Source organism: Sprattus sprattus, assembly GCF_963457725.1.
Source record: "Sprattus sprattus genome assembly, chromosome: 5".
NCBI classification, from domain to species: Eukaryota; Metazoa; Chordata; class Actinopteri; order Clupeiformes; family Clupeidae; genus Sprattus; species Sprattus sprattus.
The window spans coordinates 30785867-30803366 of record NC_137924.1 but is presented as its reverse complement, the minus strand read 5'-3'; the positions used below and the strand labels follow the sequence as shown (position 1 = coordinate 30803366).

Here is a 17500-nt window from a genome sequence, read left to right as displayed (position 1 = left end):
TGTAGAGATGCAGTGATGCGTAGAGATGCATAGAGATACAGAAGGGAACAACAAGTGTGACGGTCTGTTTTCTTAAGGTGTATATTGTGTCACAGACTAAGAACAGTCTGGGCATTCTGGGAAGAACACAGCACACTGTGGATGTTGACATGTATTAATGTGATAGATTAAGTTAACTTCGATATTAACACACTTATATTTACATAAATGGAAGTCAGGTGCGTAACTCATGTCCAAGTACATTACAGTTGTCTTCATTCAGATACCTCCGCTAATCAGTGCCCAGGCTAAAACAGACCCTCACAACCAGTGCATCTTCAACAGGCTTTAGAGACTCTTACATCCTGAAGGACATATTTTTTCTACTGAAGAATGCATTTAAGTATTGGAGGGTTCCTGACTGTAAGCTGTCATGAAAGAGAAAGGGAGAGAGGTGAGAGAGAGAGTGTGTGTGTGATTGTCTCTGTGTGTGTGTGTCTGTGTGTAAAGAGAGAGTGTTATGTTCTATTCCTGTCGTCTCTGACTGACGTATATTATCGCGCCCCATGTGGTAGAGGACAGCACTGTAAAGATGATGATGATGACAACGACGATGATGATGACGATGATGATGATGGGGCCTTTGATTTCTGCTCTTGGGATTCTGGGAGAGCAACCCTTTCCCGTACGGCGGAGTGGTAATTTACTGCGTTGAATTCTGACAGCGACGAGGAGCGAGAATCACGTCTGAACGTCTGAACTAACGCTCAGGTGTCTGGCAGCCAGGGCCCCTCACCTCCTGCTGTGAACACAGAATCGTACTATGCCTCGGCTCCCTCTGTAATGCTGAGTTCCGTATTAATTTTTCATAGAACATGGCACCTCTGTGCCGCTACACAAACCCCATTAGCTGGCGAGAGAAAGCAGTGTAAAAGCACCTTCATGAGTGAGACACGTCGCTCTTTTGATATATTTTCTTTTTCTCCATTACGTCTCTACACTCACTCATGCGGATCAAGCACAAGGAATTTCTCTTCATTAACTGAACTAAATAGGCCTTGGTAAGGCAGCACAGCTAGAACCTACGCAAGGTCAGAGTGTTAAAGAAGCCTACAAGGGAAGATGGGGAAGGAGACGACACGCTGTTGAAAATGAGTACTGATGAAGTACAGATAAGAGTGAATGAATGAAAGAATGAATGAATGAATTAACAAATGAATGGATAAATGAACTGACAAATGAACGAATGAATGAACAAATGAATAAACCTAAAAATACATGAATGAATGAATGAATTAATGGATTAATTAATTAATTAATTAATTAATTAATTAACGAATGAATGAACAGATGAATAAATGAATGAACAGATGAATAAATGAATGAATCGCTTCAAAGCGCTTTAGTCAACATCAAAAGCATGTTCCACACATGGGGAATTCACAAGCTGGACAAGCACAGTGTTTAAATATACTATGATAATGAGCTCTCTGAACTTAACCACAAGTTCTGCAGCACACACATAGTACACACACACACACACACACACACAGAGGGAGAGACAAAGAGAGAGAGAGAGACAGAGATAGAGAGAGAGGGGGAGAGAGAGAGGGAGGGAGAGAGAGAGAGACAAACATGCTCAGACAAAAGTAAACAAACTATGGGATACAATTCCTTTCAAAACTCACACAGACAGCCACAGTCACACACACACACGTACGCACGCACGCACACACACACACACACGCACACGCACACGCACATGCACACACAAACGCCCTAGGCCCTAGGCCCTTGCAGTTGGCCCCAAAGGGCCCTACGTCTCCTGGTCCAACTCAAACAGTCCCTGGGCTCTCCCTGACTGATCTGAGGAAGTCTCTCCTCACTCCAGCTCTGAGGAATTTGTCCATGCAAATGCCTCCTGTTTCCTCCGACAGAGAGAGAGCCACAAAACACCAGCACATGCTTCCCTCAGCACACGGCCCGCAGGCCTGGGCAGAAAACCACAGGCTTCACACACACACACACACACACACACACACACACACATCCTTGGCTCACACATACAACACACGCAAACAGAATATACTGTATATTCTCGTACACACACAAAGTACACATCCTCATCTTTGCCCCACCACCCACAGACGCACGCACACACACACACACACACACACACACACTCTTTTCTAACATATAGTCCCAGTGCAGTCAAACAAACATGCACAAACATGCAATTAAGACGACCCTTAAGACTCTCTCCTGCCACATTATTATACACTCATCCAATTAGATATGCACAATGAACACACACCGCACTCTTCCTGGATACAGACACCGCAAACATAACAAACACACAAACACACACACACACACACAAATGCACACACTTCTCTGCAGTTGTGTGTGTCAAGCCACCAGGGTGTTGTAAAAGACGCTAATGATGCTGATCTAACCCTGCACATAGTTGAGTCACCTCTCTTACTGATGCTGATCTAATTAATACAAAAATGTAATTTATCTCAAAGAGTCCTAACACCCTAACACGTACCCCACCACAGCTCACCTTGCCCCAACACCTACTCCACCCCAACACCTACTCCACCCCACCCCAACACCTACTCCACCCCAACACCTACTCCACCCCACCCCAACACCTACTCCACCCCAACACCTGCCCCACCCCAACACCTACTCCACCCCAACAGCGGCCCCACACCACCCCAACACCTTATCCACCCCAACACCTACTCCACCCAACACCTACCCCACCCCAACACCTACTCCACCCCAACACCTGCCCCACCCCAACACCCACCCACCCCAACACCTTATTCAACCCCAACACCTGCCCCACCCCAACACCTACTCCACCCCAACACCTGCACCACCCCACCCCAACACCTACCCCACCCCAACACCTATACCACCCCAACACCTGCCCCACCCCAACACCCACCCACCCCAACACCTTATTCAACCCCAACACCTGCCCCACCCCAACACCTACCCCACCCCAACACCTACTCCACCCCACCCCAACCGCTGCCCCACCCCAACACCTACTCCACCCCAACACCCACACCTTGTTTTTTGTATTGTATTGTGTTTGTTTTGTATTGTGTTGTAATGTATATTATGTGTAAGCACATTGAGAGTCAGTTCACCAGGTCAAATTCCTTGTTTGTTCAAACTTACTTGGCCAATAAAATCTGATTCTGATCAGTGAACAGAACTGCAGAAGCGGCATTACATGGTTCTCTACGATGCATGTATTTGACATTCTGGATTAGATGGCTAAGAACACTGAGTGATAACCACAACAGTAAGTGTCGCAAGGTGGCTCAGAACAATTCAACCAAATTTAATGAGGGAGTTTAGCTCTGCTATGGCACATTCATATGTGGGACACAAGACTGCATTCAACCCTATAGATGGATGGATAGATAGATAGATAATCGATGGATCATTTACTAATCCTGAGGAATTTTTTTTGATAACTTTTAAAAATAATAAAAATGTGAAACAGAGTGTTTTTCAACGATCTTTTGATGAGAAATAGTGTGCTTTTCAACAATCTTTCAATGTGAAATAGTGTGTTTTTCAACAATTTGTCGATGTGACGCAGTGTGCTTTTCAAAGCTACTGAGCGCCACAGAGAACTACAGTGTGGTCTGTGCTGCTGGGGGCTTCCAGTAAGCATCATTGAGAGTCGTTAACATGGCATGGCTATCCTGAACGTGATAGTTGTTCTTGGTACCAGGCTCTCTGGATTCCCTTTCATCTGCAGCCAAGGGAAAAACCATCACCTCCTCTGAGAAAACCTACACGTTTCCTATGGACTCCTGAGGGCCAATGCAAACAGAGTCCCCCCTCTCTCTCTCTCTCCCCAGTGGCCTTCATCAGCAACACTGCCACCTGCTGGTCACTCGGAGTCATAGACACCCTCGAGTTCTGTGCAAGCCCACATGCAGAGAGAGAGGCTAAGGGGAAGAGAGAGTGGGTTCGGGGGAGAACTAAAAAAACAGATTTCAATCCGATAGTGGAGATAGTAGTAATTTCACACCGATAAGAGCAAATCTATGAGACGACAGGGAGAGATGTATGCAAATGAAATCCATCTTCCCTTTTACCCTAAAGAGCTATATTACCATTTCAGGAGCGGTGTCTCTCCACTTGAAAGGGAAATGTAGCTCTTCCTCGTTTGTGTGCGTGTGTGTGTGTGTGTGTGTGTGTGTGTGTGTGTGTGTGTGTGTGTGTGTGTGTGTGTGTGTGTGTGTGTGTGTGTGTGTGTGTGGTGTCTTTTCCCTGTTGATATGGAGGAGCAGTTTGCCTGATGGCTGTTCCCAGTCTACATTTTTTGGAAGATTTCATGATCCACAGCAACCCATGCAAGACATGAAAGAGAGAGAGAGGGGACCTGACCTAACGAAGACAGACGTCCATATCCGTGTGTTATTGCTTTCAAACGCCTGAGCCCACAATCACAAACACACACACACACACACACACACACACACACACACACACACACACACACACACACACACACACACACACACACACACACACACACACACACTCACACACGCCCCCCCCCACCCACCCACACACACACACACCTTTACACGAAAACACATGCTGAGACACTAATTAATGCCATACATTTATTAATCTGGCAGAGGCTTTTTATCCAAAGTGACTTTCAAATGAGGTGAAACACAACAAAACCAGCGTGCCGACTACATCATAAACATCACATAACCAAGGCTCCAATCTGGCCAGGCCACACAAGTGTTTCAGACTGCAGTAGGATGTCAAAAGACTTAAACAAGGCCTGAGTGTCAAGGACTACCACAACACCAAAAACAAACAAGCCCAACTAAGCATACTAGAATATTTTAGTAAGGCCTTACGAATATTCCTGATACACCGCCTTCTTTACTGAACATTGCATTCAGGTGTGTGTTGATAGAGTGTGACAACATTGTCAACAGCAGTCGCTAACACACTGCCTTCAGAGTATGAGTCACACTTTTTCCACGGCTAACAAGCTCTGCATCCCAGGTCTGTGCTGTCGACACACCACTCCTCTCTGCTCTTCTCTAACACTCGCCACATTTGTCTGATTTAGCCGCTCTCTTCTCTTCTCCTCTCCTCTCCTCTCCCTCTCTTCTCCTCTCCTTTCTTCTCCACTCCCCTCCATTCTTCTCCTCTCTTCTCCTGTCCCTCTCCTCTTATTCTTTCTTCTCCTCTTCTCTCCTCTCCTCCTCCCCTCTCCTCTCCTCTCTCCCCCTCCTCTCCTCCCCTCTCCTGTCCTCCTCTCCTCTCCTCTCCTCCCCCCCTGCTGTAAATATAATCTCGCACTGAGAGCTTTCCCCTGCTGTGGGTGTCAGCTAAAAGCAGCCCAGATAAAGGCGTCTCTCTAATGGAGGCTAAACCAGAGCCACAAATGAAGACGCCATCTGATGGAGGAGAGGAGGGCTGGCTCCATTATGTTCCTCCGAAACGATAGAATAAAAATAGGAAAAGAAAAAAAAAGTCACCCATTTACCGGTTTACCCACGGCAGCAAGTGCAGTCGGTAAAGACGAGCTTAACCAAAGCATGACGTGTCATAATTAAACATGTCCATTCGTTTCCAGCCAATCAGCTCCCCCCCCCGACATCCCCCCCCCCCCCCCAACTCTTCCCCTGACCGCGGCCTGCAATATCGTTAATGACTAGTCCCACTCTCCTAACAAAGACACATAAGAGATGTGGGGTTTTGTGCTTTTCGCGATGACATCTAAATAGTGCTTTCTTTCTTCCTTCCTTCCTTTCTTTCTTTCTTTCTTTCCTCCAGCGGGGGGATTTGGGAGGACCTTATCGCAGGGGATATCCCACCACTGCCACCGACGCTGCACAATCTGGGAGATAGTGGGGCGAAACAGCGGGGATTGGAGACGGGACAGCTTAGCGGAAAAATAAAAACAGATCCTCCCCCTCCACCCCTTTTTCTCCACCCAAGAGCTGAGCCCCTCTGGGGCGATAAAGGAACCGAGAGATTTGCACTCATATGCACACTCACACACACACACACACACACACACACACACACACACACACACACACACACACACACACACACGGCTAAACACAAGGACCAGAATAATAGCCAGGTTTTCAGGAGGCTGCCATTATTCCTGTACTTACATTCAAATGAACTCACCTGAGCCACAAACAAAAGCATCCCATAATCACCCAGGTTCTCTCTCTTTCTCTACCTGCCACCCCCCCATCCTCCCCCCACCCCCAATACTGTCCATCAGCTTCACTGGATTAGGACTTTATGCTCAGTATGCAAATGGTGTCCTTTTCATATAAAGTAAAGTAGCAGTGAAGTGACTCCACTCTACTGGAGGAGAACTCAAACACTGTGTCTACAAAGAGGTCATCTAGTTATTAGTCCTCGGGGCTAAATCAGGCCATCACCTCGTGGTGACCCCCTGGTGACCTTATAATTATTTCCTGTCATATCTAAACATGGTACAGTTTACGTACAGTAATGGTGGCACTCTAAACGCTGCGGTGTGAACCAGGAGCTGTGCTGCTGTACGTTCATATTTGCAGACTGAATTGTTTCAGTCTGAGTAAGGGTCTTCAAAATTAAATCAGGATACATTTCACACATTCAGATTATTTTTATTGAGAGTACTCTACGGGGTCAAGGGTTCATGGTTCAAGGTCAAAGGGCTATTCTAGGTCATTCATGTCATCATGTAATGTAAATGTGTCTCAGTTTTATCTGTCAGATTAAGGTTAAGATTTAGATTAGGGTCTGACCTGATTAAGTGTAAAACAAGGTTCAGGTTTAGGACTAAGGATAGGGCATCACCTATAACCTAAAATGAAATGGTTTACAGTGTGTATTTAGAAATGAATAGGTCTTGGGTTTAGGTCTGGCCTGCTGACTATGAAAATCAATGTTAAAGGCACAATATGCAACAATTATGCTTCAGGATTAGGGTTAGGATAAGCAGTTTAACCTTAAAATAGCAGCTTAAAAAAAATTGGGGCGCTACAATGACTTTTAATATGGAGAATTGCGTCCGTGCCAATGGCATAGCAGGGTCGATAGGCATATAACTGCCTTCTGTAGTTTTGCCTGCCGATGCCCGCCGACCTGACTTTGATTACCTTCTGCCAATCTAGTAAGTAGCTTATTTGCCGTCTTGCTCAGTCTTGTGTTGCACATGATTGATGTTTGACTGTGTAAGGACAGTCGTTGAGTAATTAGTTTGTCATAATGTCAAAGTCAGCACATTTCAAGAGATTTCGTTAGTTTTAGCTGCTAGCATACCTTTAGCGAATAGCTATTAATCCTTAATGCACCTTTAAGGATTTGATTTGAATTTGAAAGGTTAGGTTTAGTGTATAATATCCTCTTAGAGAGATGTTACAAGGATTTGGTTTTTAATTACACCCGTCAATGACGATGTGGTGTGAGATTTGGATTTCAATTATTAGTTAAGGTTAGGGTGTGACTCGCTACAATGTACACGTGATTAGGATTGGGATTTGGCCGGGAGTTGAAGTTGAGGCTTGAGATGTATTATTTAAGTGAAATTGGGACTATAAGGGTGCTTAAGGGTTCAGGGTTCTATGAGGGTGTTTTAGGGTTCAGGGTTCTATAGGGTGATTTAGGGTGAGGTTCAGGGTTCGAGTCCAACCTGTCTTGGTGAGCGGGCTGGAGAAGAGCTGCTGCAGAAGCTTGTTCTCAGAGGTCCTCAGCACCACCACGATGTCTGCTGGGAGCGTGTCCCTGTTCTTCTCAAGGAACCCGTTCACATTGTACAGAACCTGTGGAGAACAGCATTCTACATTAAGACGTTTACCAGAATCAGTCAATAACCTTCAACAAAGGTACCTATCGGTTCCTTGGGGTCGGGTAGAATCCATCAACACCACTCTACGATGTGTGTGAAACAGACGTGTGACTATCTAAGTACTGCAATATTGACTCTTCTGTGCACGATACCTTTTCGGCGTAGTGCTGTGATGTGTGTTAAACAGACATGTGACTCTCTAAGTACTGCAATATTGACTTGCGTCCGGTAGTGTACCTTTCCCTTTTCTGTGTACGATAGTGTACCTTTCCGGCGTAGTGCTGAATCCCAAAGGTTAGTTCAACCCGCTTCGGCCTCCAAAAGTACTTGCAGCGCAGATTATCCTCAAATTTGTCTGGAGAGGGGAAGCAGAAGAGTAGAGATTACGGTCACACTACATTTGGATGGTCCCTACTAGACTAGACTTTCTACAGATGCCCAGATTATAAACAAACTATCTGTTGAAACTCTATTAACTACATTTATGCTTAGAGGTAAGGGGTTGGGTTTGGTAAAGGTGATGTTCAGTGAAGAATTAGAAAGACTGAACTTGAATTTGAACAAAAAGTCTCTGTAGGCGGACTATACAAATAAAGCGTTACAGAGATAACTATTATGAACACTTCAAATGTTAAATACACTTCCCTGTTAAATAAATCTGAGATATTTATCCAGCCCATTGCTCTTTAATGGAGGGTGGAGCAGCACTTCTGACTGCAAGTTCACTCCCTGCAGCATCCCCTGGCTCAAATTGGCCAGATTGCCACACAACTCTGCCATGTTGCAGCGGACCTTGGCATGGGAACACTTATGGCTAAGCTGTGGTCTGGTTGGGCCAGATCTTTTAGCTCATCTTTCGCTGTTGTTATTTATTTTTTATTTGATCAGTTTTAAGGCTGCTTTAGTTTCTTTTATCATTTCTTTTCTTTTTTTGTGTGTACTTTTCTTTATCATGACAACTTTTCTTTCACCCTGTTTTAAGTGTGTAGTGTTTACACTTGTACTGTTGAGATGGGCTGTAAAGCACTATGTGCTTCCATGCTTGATAAGCACTACATTAAAGTCATTATTATTATCAGTTATTATAATAATAATAATTATTATTATTGCTATTATTAGAGCCATGACCCACAAGGATTGTGCTCACTCAGTCCTTAACCATGACAGAATGTTACTTAGCCTAATAAGTTCTATACAAATAAAGTTGTTTATTATTCTCATCATTATTCTTATCATTATTTATTATAGTTGTTGTTGTTATTATTATTGTTATTATCATGATTATTAGAGTCATAAGCTACTGGGACACTCCTCAGTGCCTGTCCTCACCCACGAGTGTCTGGTCGGTGGCCTGGGGGAAGCGGCTCTCCTCGTCCAGCAGGGACAGCAGGCCCATGGGCTTCTGCAGGAACATGTCCAGGATGGGCCGGTTGTCCTCGTACTCCACCAGGCTGGCATCCACACCCTCACTCTGGTACTCAATCTGGCCCGTGCATTCAGAGAGAACAGGATGAGCGTGTGTGTGTGTGTGAGTATATTAGTATTTATTTGTGTGCGTGTGCGTGTGTGCGTGCGTGTGTGTGTGTGTGTTCGGTGTACAAAAGAGGAACGGTGTGTGTGTGTGTGTGTGTGTGTGTGTGTGTGTGTGTGTGTGTGTGCGTGTGCATGTACCAAAGAGGAATGGTGTGTGTGTGTGTGTTTGTGTGTGTGGCGTGTGTTGCATGTACAAAAGAGGAATGGTGTGTTTGTGTGTGTGTGTGTGTGTGTGTGGCATGTGCATGTCCGTGAATCTAAGAAGCCACACATACAAATATACCATCACAGCACAGAGTAACACATGGAGGCTCAACACACATTTTAAAACCATGTCTAATAGTATTTAGCTGGATGCTTTGAGTGGGAGTTCTTGCATGCAGGATGACAATGGTTATAAATTCATTTCCAAAAATGTCCAAAATTATTTTCCCATCCACTGTACAAGGTTAAGGTTTCGCCAGATCGATTTAGCTCTAAATTTAGTTACACTATCATCCCACAAAACCTCCTCAGTTTAATTACAACATTAAATATGCTGTGAGATACACAGGCAGGTTCCAGTGGGCCCAATAGAGAGGCTGTTTTATTATTCGTGATTTATAAAGCAGGGAGGGGTGATCAAACCATGTTGTTGGTAATAGCTTAATTAACATATAAAATATTTTCCAGTAATAAAACGCAACACCGCTCATGGATTATTCATGACACTAGCCAGACTCCGAGCTCAACCAGAGGGCACAAACAATTATGCCTCACTGAGACCTCCCTGTGTGTGTGTGTGCGTGTGTGTGCTTGTGTGTGGGTGTGTGTGCTTGAGTGTGTGTGTGTGTGTGTGTGTGTGTGTGTGTGTGTGTGTGTGTGTCTATTCGTGTGTGTGTGTGTGTGTGTGTGTATACTGAGTAATGTGTGTGTGAATACACACTGAGTAATGTGTGTGTGAATACACACTTCCAGGAGAGGATCTGGCACCAAGGGATACCAACGTAAAAAAACACAAAATCCCACTATGTAGTTATTGTGTCCCTTTGCCTTTAATTAGATCTTAATTAGATTGTAAAATATGTGGTCCTCTTAAACCTATGTTTATTTTATTTATTATTGTATTCATTCGCAGCATGTTGTGCTGCTAAACTGCTTCATCTCGCTGCTCTGTCCAGTCTTGTCCAGCAGACTAGCTCTGTCTTGTACCACAGAGACGAGGATGAAAATGTTGCTGCTGCAATTGTTGTTTGAAAATAAAATAAAAAAAGAATCAGGCAGCACTCTCTACTGACGCTATTGGTCAAAACAGTTGTGTGTGTCTTGAAAAAGAATAAATCTGGACATTTATGCAAGCGCTGTTTTGGTTCATTTTATACAATACTTTGTTGTTTTTGTTTGATCCAACACCTTAAAGTTTAAGGTTTTTTTTTAATGAAGTACAGTTGTTCGCCTTTGTTTGATCTTGTTTATGTCTTGTAACTTCAGAGCAACAACTTTCTGTCTGGACCCAAAAAAACACCAGTCGTCTACGTGCATGGCAGTAACTGCACCTGAGGTCTTTTCATCTTTCCTTCAGCCAACTTTGCAGCAACGCAGAACCAATATTATCACACTAAACCCAACCGATTTAAATTCCTCTCTTTTCTGTGGAGCCGGCTGAATAAGAATGTCACTGGCTGAGATTAAGACGCGGCTTCCGCTAAGATGAGTCATACCTAAATCAAGTGCTCTGGCGACAGCAAACCCACCTGTACGTCACTCCGGAACAATCTCTACACATCACTCACACGCAAACGTTTAACAGATAAACGTCACTTCTATCATCGCCAACACGCTGTGAGGCAGCAATCCTATTGTCTGCGCTCCGGGGCCTCAGTCAGCGATCACTGACGGCTTCTAGAACCTTCTACAGTGGGATATAATGACTGCGATCACTGACTGCTTCTAGCACCTTCTTCAGTGGTGTATAATGACTGCTGGATGTGTTGACTGTGAATGTGCTGCTTGCACAAATCAAGGATCAGACGTGTTGCTAAGCATTAGTGTCACGAGCCATTAAGAAGAGCGACTCGCTCTCAGAGCACACATCTTTATTAAAATGCCCTTAAAGACGCTGTGCCGATAATCAAAGCCCAGGAGTGTGGGGTAGTGCTGGGAATGACAGATGGAATAACAGGGAACACTTCCTGGTAGGTGTCAAGAGAGATTCATTTGAGAGTCTCACGTGTAATTGTACAAAATATAAGTAATGTATTAAGAAAACGTAGGCTTATATAAATATAAAAAGATCTATCTCAATTTGAGCATTTTGAATTTAATGGTAGATGTAATGAATAAAGCAAAAGATAATGCTGCTTTGTATATTGTTGTCAGAGTCTTTGTATATTGTTGTCAGAGTCTTTGTATATTGTTGTCAGCGGATATTCACTCTTCATCATTAGCACATTATTTAACCTGTAGCTAACCAGGGAAGGAAAAATTCAATTCAATTCTTCAATTACATTTTATTTTTACTTTACAAAGCCCAGTGTCTTAACCCCTTAGATCAAGCACAATGGCAACAGGGGCAAGAAAAAACGTCCTGTTAATCAGGAAGAAACCTTAAGCAGAACCACTGCACATAAGGGGGGACCCAACTGCAAAATAAATATCTATCTCATTTTGGTTATTTAATGTTAGTTATGGGCAGTGCAGTCTATAGGGCCATATGCATTGATGCATTGATGCAGTGGTGCATTGATGCAGTGTTGCAGTGATGCAGTGATGGGCCTCTCACCTGCTCCAGAGCAAAGATGTGCTGGTTGAAGTAGAACTGGATCTGCTCATTGGCGATGTTGATGCAGAGCTGCTCGAAGGAGTTCTTCTTGAAGTTCTCGAAGCCGAAGATGTCCAGGATGCCCACATTCATCCCACTGTCTGCAGCGCTGGACAGAGGAGGACAGACGACAGACAGAAGGTTTCACACTAAGATAAGGGACGTGAGGGATAGTCGTCTAAAACTATGCCTATGGTAAAATACACCAATCTCATCCTACATCTCAATCTTAATTCATCTCTATTCAAAATCCCTATCTCAATTTTAACGACTCCACCTACAAACGAGATGGTTCAGACTGGAATGAATCTGAAAGAAAAGACAGCTAAATGTCTATGTTTTCATGTAATTCAAATTAAATATATACTGTATATCAATGCGCCTTTTCAAACCGGGGCAAGAAGAGGCATGGTCTAGACCAGGGGTGGGCAAACGTTTTGACTCGCGGGCCACAATGAGTTCTAAAAGGGGCCGGGCCAGGAACAGATGGATGGAGTGTTTGTGTGAACTAATATAAATGACATGTAAAAATCATCACAAGAAATTATTTGCAAAAGCAAAGCATTTATTTGCAAGGCAATTTACCAAATTTCACGAACATGAACAATACAAAAACATGTCGTAACGTGACTGATCAAACATCATGAAAACATCTGAGGCCTGCGCCCAAACCAATTACCTCACTTGAACTTCTTCATTATTTACATTAACAGGCTCTGTGCGGCATAGAGCTGCAACGATACGTTTAAAAAGCCCAACAGGCCGGATTAAAAAGCCCAACGGGCGTTGTCCGGCCTGCGGGCCGTACTTTGCCCATGTCTGGTCTAGACACAGCAAACTGGAAAATCACAACACACCAAAAAATCGAAAATAAATTGGATGAAGACAAATCGGACAAAGGGTCAAAAGGTCAAAAACTCCCACATGTGCCGTAATGCCGTTTTTCAAACACAGCCCAATGGTACTTTCTGGAGCACATCCAGTGGCTCCGTTATCCCTCCCTCCTATGTCTTGAGTGCTACTGCCTGATGGGTCTGTAGCTGAAGGTCACCTTGAGCCCTGGTTAACAGGTGATTAGTGGCAATAAGCAGAAGTATGCACTTGATTAGACTGGCGTTAAAAATAGAGGGAAAGAGAACCCACTAACGATTCCATGACAGTCCGAATGATGATTTCAAAAGGGAGTGATCTGGATCAATGCACAGCCCTCTCTCTGAAGTGTTCTTAATCATCACAAGGAATATTATTTTTCTCAACGTAACTCCCTATTAAACATTTATAGATCTTCCCTGTTTCTTGTGTCCAAAGGGCATTAGCATTCTCCGACATGAGCGCGAGCCTGATCAACAGCAGAGGGTCACCATGGCATAGCGGTGAAATGTGGAGGATTGTGTGTGTGTCTATGAATTTGGGTATGAGTGTGTGTGTGTGTGTGTGTGTATGCAGGCGTTCGTGTGAGTGTGTGTGTGTGTGTGTGTGTGTGTGTGTGTGTGTGTATGCAGGCGTTCGTGCATGTGTGAATATGAGTGTGTGTATGTGTGTGTGTGCATGCATGTGTGTGTGTGTGTGTGTTGTTGCAAGGGCATAAGAGTGTTGAGCCAATGCCAAATGTCTGTGCTTGATGATGAAATCATGAGTGTGTGTGAATCACTCAGGAGAGTAGGCTAATGAAAGCTCACTCCGCACACAGATCAATACACAATAGAGCGGTCTGAACACGTGCACAGAATACCTCACAGCTGAAAAGATCATTCTTCAAGAGTCGGAGTTAAACACAGGTGCTATTATTAGCACAGGAGGTTAAATATTTTTTTCATATATTTGTTTGCAAATAATCACTACTTATTCTTGTTTTTTCAGTGTGTGCATAGAGCACAGATAAAACAAATTCATAATTAACATACTTGCTTCACTTGGACCTAATCATAGCAAACCTCATTAGGGCCAAATGTTACAGTTGCCGAGTTTAACTTCAATGTTCAAACCGGGATAACCAGTCCAATGCCATCAACCAATCATCTACAGTTTCTTCAGCTTCAGAGGTTTATATGCACTGTGACCGCAGAACCAGTGGACTGGGAAAAGCTGTAGTGTCTCCTGGCCTGCCATCAGGCCCACATCTAACTTGATTTAAGAAGCCACAGACACTGATTGGCCAACAACCAGGATATTGTAACCCAAACAACCAATCCCGTGATGAACCTCTCTGCCTGACAGGCTTGCTATCCAATCCTGGGCTCTTACCAGATGTTGGTGTCGGGCTGGAGCAGGGCGTTGATGCGGTTGACGATCCAGCTGAAGAGGCGTCCGTAGAGGGCTTTGGACATGGCGTCACGCACGTCGATGGCCTTGTCCACCGTGTTATTGCGGATGATGGTCTCGCCGCGCGTCACCACGCAGTGGGACGTCAGAGCCTCCTGCAGCTCCTCCGAACCAATGCTCAGGAGATCAGCAGCTGAGGACACACACACACACACACACAAGTCAACACAAAAAGACGGGCATGCATGTGTGTGTGTGTGTGTGTGTGTGTGTGTGTGTGTGTGTGTGTGTGTGTGTGTGTGTGTCTTACAATTGTCCAAAGCCTGTGAGTTGGGCACTTCACTCTTGTCAGTCTGGTGCTGGGAGGTGATGGAGGTGAACTCAATGTTGCCAGTGTTCAAGATGGCAGACAGGATCCTGTACACAGAGTTTACCTCCTGCAGGACACACACAAACATACACAACAACATGGATACATCACCATCACCATCATCACCATCACCATCATCACATCCTCCTCTTCCTCATCACCATCATCATCGTTTCTGGTTTCTTTACCCTCTTAGCTCAAATCATCAGCATCATCATTGATTTATTTAAACTTTCAAAAATGCATGCATGAAATATATGTGGCATCATCCTACCACGAAAACATTATAGAATCATTTATTATGAAACATGCTTTGACAAAAGCACTTTTAAATATTAGGACCAAATGGTAAGGATGATAGTGTTGAATATCATAGTAAGAAAGTAAGTAAGACTTTATTTATATAGCAAATTTCACACAAGAGTTGCAGTTCAAAGTGCTTTAAAAATCAATAAAAAACTATTGATTCCCATCAATAGTGTCACATGACTGCTGAAATATTAAAAAGTAAATACAAACACATGGGAGCAGCCCTCCTGTACCTCCTCTGTGAATCCGATGATCCTGAAACAGTCCTGGATGGCATCAAACTGCTCCTTGTAGAGCTTACTGGAGACTATGTCCTGCATTACCTTCCCATTCTGACTGTCAATGTACCTGCACATTAAGACAGAATCAATCAACCAATCCATCCATCCATCCATCCATCCATCCACGATCCATCCATCCACCATCCATCATCCATCCATCCATCCATCTATCCATCCATCCATCCATCCATCCACCAATCAATCAACCAATCAATCAACCAATCAATCAACCAATCAACCAACCAATCAATCCATCAATCAAGCAACCTGATTGCAACCATCAGCCATATTGGCTACACCCATATAAGCTATGGCTGTAAAAGGCATACATTGAGTCCATATATAAGCTATGGCTGTAAAAGGCATAAATTGAGTCCAGGGTAAAACAGTTCAGGGCGAGGACCTGCCACAGGGCTGACTAGATTACTTAGTATTAGTTTCTGATATTTTAGTTGAGGCTTTGGTGTAGATGACAGTGCAGTAACACACAAACCTCGGCGGTGTTTTATCCGGGAGTCCGTACTTCTTGAGTTTCTCTTGATGGTACAGGCCAGCGTAGATGTAGTAGAAGATGTGGAAGTTCTTTTCTCCTCTGCCAAAGGGAAAAACAATCAGATTCACATGTCACATGTCAGAGAATGTGGCTTGTTAGATGGCATTCATTGCCCATCCAACAGGTGGAGAGTCCAACATGTGGAGAGTCCAGCCTTTCTTTGATAGGGTCAAAAGATAGCATGCACTGCTGCTGACACCCAATCACATTCAAATCTTCTTGCGAAAATGCATCTTTAGTTTATATTAAGTGTAGTATGCACTTGTATGTGTGAGTATGATGTTATTACAAGGTGTATCCGGGGTTAGAGTAAGCATTAGCATCATGTAATACCATGTATTTTCACTGCACTTTACATAAAGAGGGACTGTTTCAGTGAGAATATGGTGGGGACATACAGCATGAAAAAGTGATGAGGAAATTTAATTTCAAATTGATTCCATTGAATTTCAGTTTAGTCAGTTTAGTTCTGCTTACTTGCAGGCGCTTTCCATCTTTCAATCAAGCTGCTGATTACAAACAGAGGCTTTAAAATCCTCTTTATTGGTTAAATATTTCCATCCTTTTTATCTGTCCCTCTTCATCTTCCATTTAAACCTCCTGCCAATTAAAATCTAATTCAATTTAAAATGCATTAATTTCAAGATCTTAAAACCAACTGAATTTAATCTGATGCAGTAAGACCTCCCTGCCTCAGGGGGTCTCTACTCACGCTGCCTGTTTGATGACCCGGGACTTCTCCAAGAGGTACTCAGAGATCTTGGCGCCCATCACCGCACCGGAGGGGGTGAACCTCATCTCCAGGTACTTCCCGAAGCGGCTGGAGTTGTCGTTGATGGCGGTGCAGGCGTTCCCGAAGGCCTCCAGCAGGGGGTTCACCTGGAGGATCTTCTCCCGTAGTGTACGATTGTTGGCCTGTCAGTCATACACACAGACAAACCAATAAACAAACAAATAAATAACCAAATATCTTTTTTTTGTGTGAATACGAACAGAAACTTGAATATGATCTTCTCCTACCGCATACAATTGTTGGCCTGTCAGAGTCATACACACAGACAAATAAATAAACAAATAAACTAAATATCTTTTTAAGAGAATGTAAACAAGATTACTACCTGTTCATGACTGTAGCACAACAGTAACACTAAACATTGATTAACAGGCTAAACATTGATATTGACCATTAGAAACTACAGTTCGTGTTCATCTGCGCTGTGGTCTGTTATGTTTGCAGTACAATGCAGATTCTGTTGAACTGCGAGTTAGCACAGCATGTAGAATTTCAGCCCCCCAAAATAAACCCTCAGTTTAGTTACCTCCCACATCTCATCCACTATTCCACACAACTCACCAGCCAAGGTTAAATTAAGTAGAACAGTGCTTATTTGTTTATGTTTGCTCCAGGCTGCGCCATAGCAACAGGGATAAATGTCACTGTCTTCCGAGCGGACTGATTCCATGTGATTTGGATGAAAGCCTGCCTGCGCTACAGGGCTGCGTATGAGTCATGTGTAACTGGACGTGATTTACCTTTCCCAGGAAG

At 43.8% G+C, this 17500-nt stretch overlaps 1 protein-coding gene across 1 annotated transcript in view; it reads right to left on the bottom strand.

The window, feature by feature from the left end:
• Positions 1–17500, bottom strand: part of myo3b (myosin IIIB) — a gene marked incomplete at both ends in the record, with an annotated part of 156523 nt that overhangs the window by 54283 nt on the left and 84740 nt on the right. Inside the window, 10 exons of the mRNA XM_080839760.1 lie at positions 7691–7820; positions 8113–8201; positions 9176–9329; positions 12141–12288; positions 14424–14634; positions 14752–14878; positions 15354–15468; positions 15895–15993; positions 16667–16869; positions 17488–17500. The exon at positions 17488–17500 is cut by the window's right edge and continues 71 nt beyond it. Coding sequence (XP_080695886.1) covers positions 7691–7820; positions 8113–8201; positions 9176–9329; positions 12141–12288; positions 14424–14634; positions 14752–14878; positions 15354–15468; positions 15895–15993; positions 16667–16869; positions 17488–17500 — 1289 coding nt within the window. The remainder of the gene's footprint in view (positions 1–7690; positions 7821–8112; positions 8202–9175; positions 9330–12140; positions 12289–14423; positions 14635–14751; positions 14879–15353; positions 15469–15894; positions 15994–16666; positions 16870–17487) is intronic.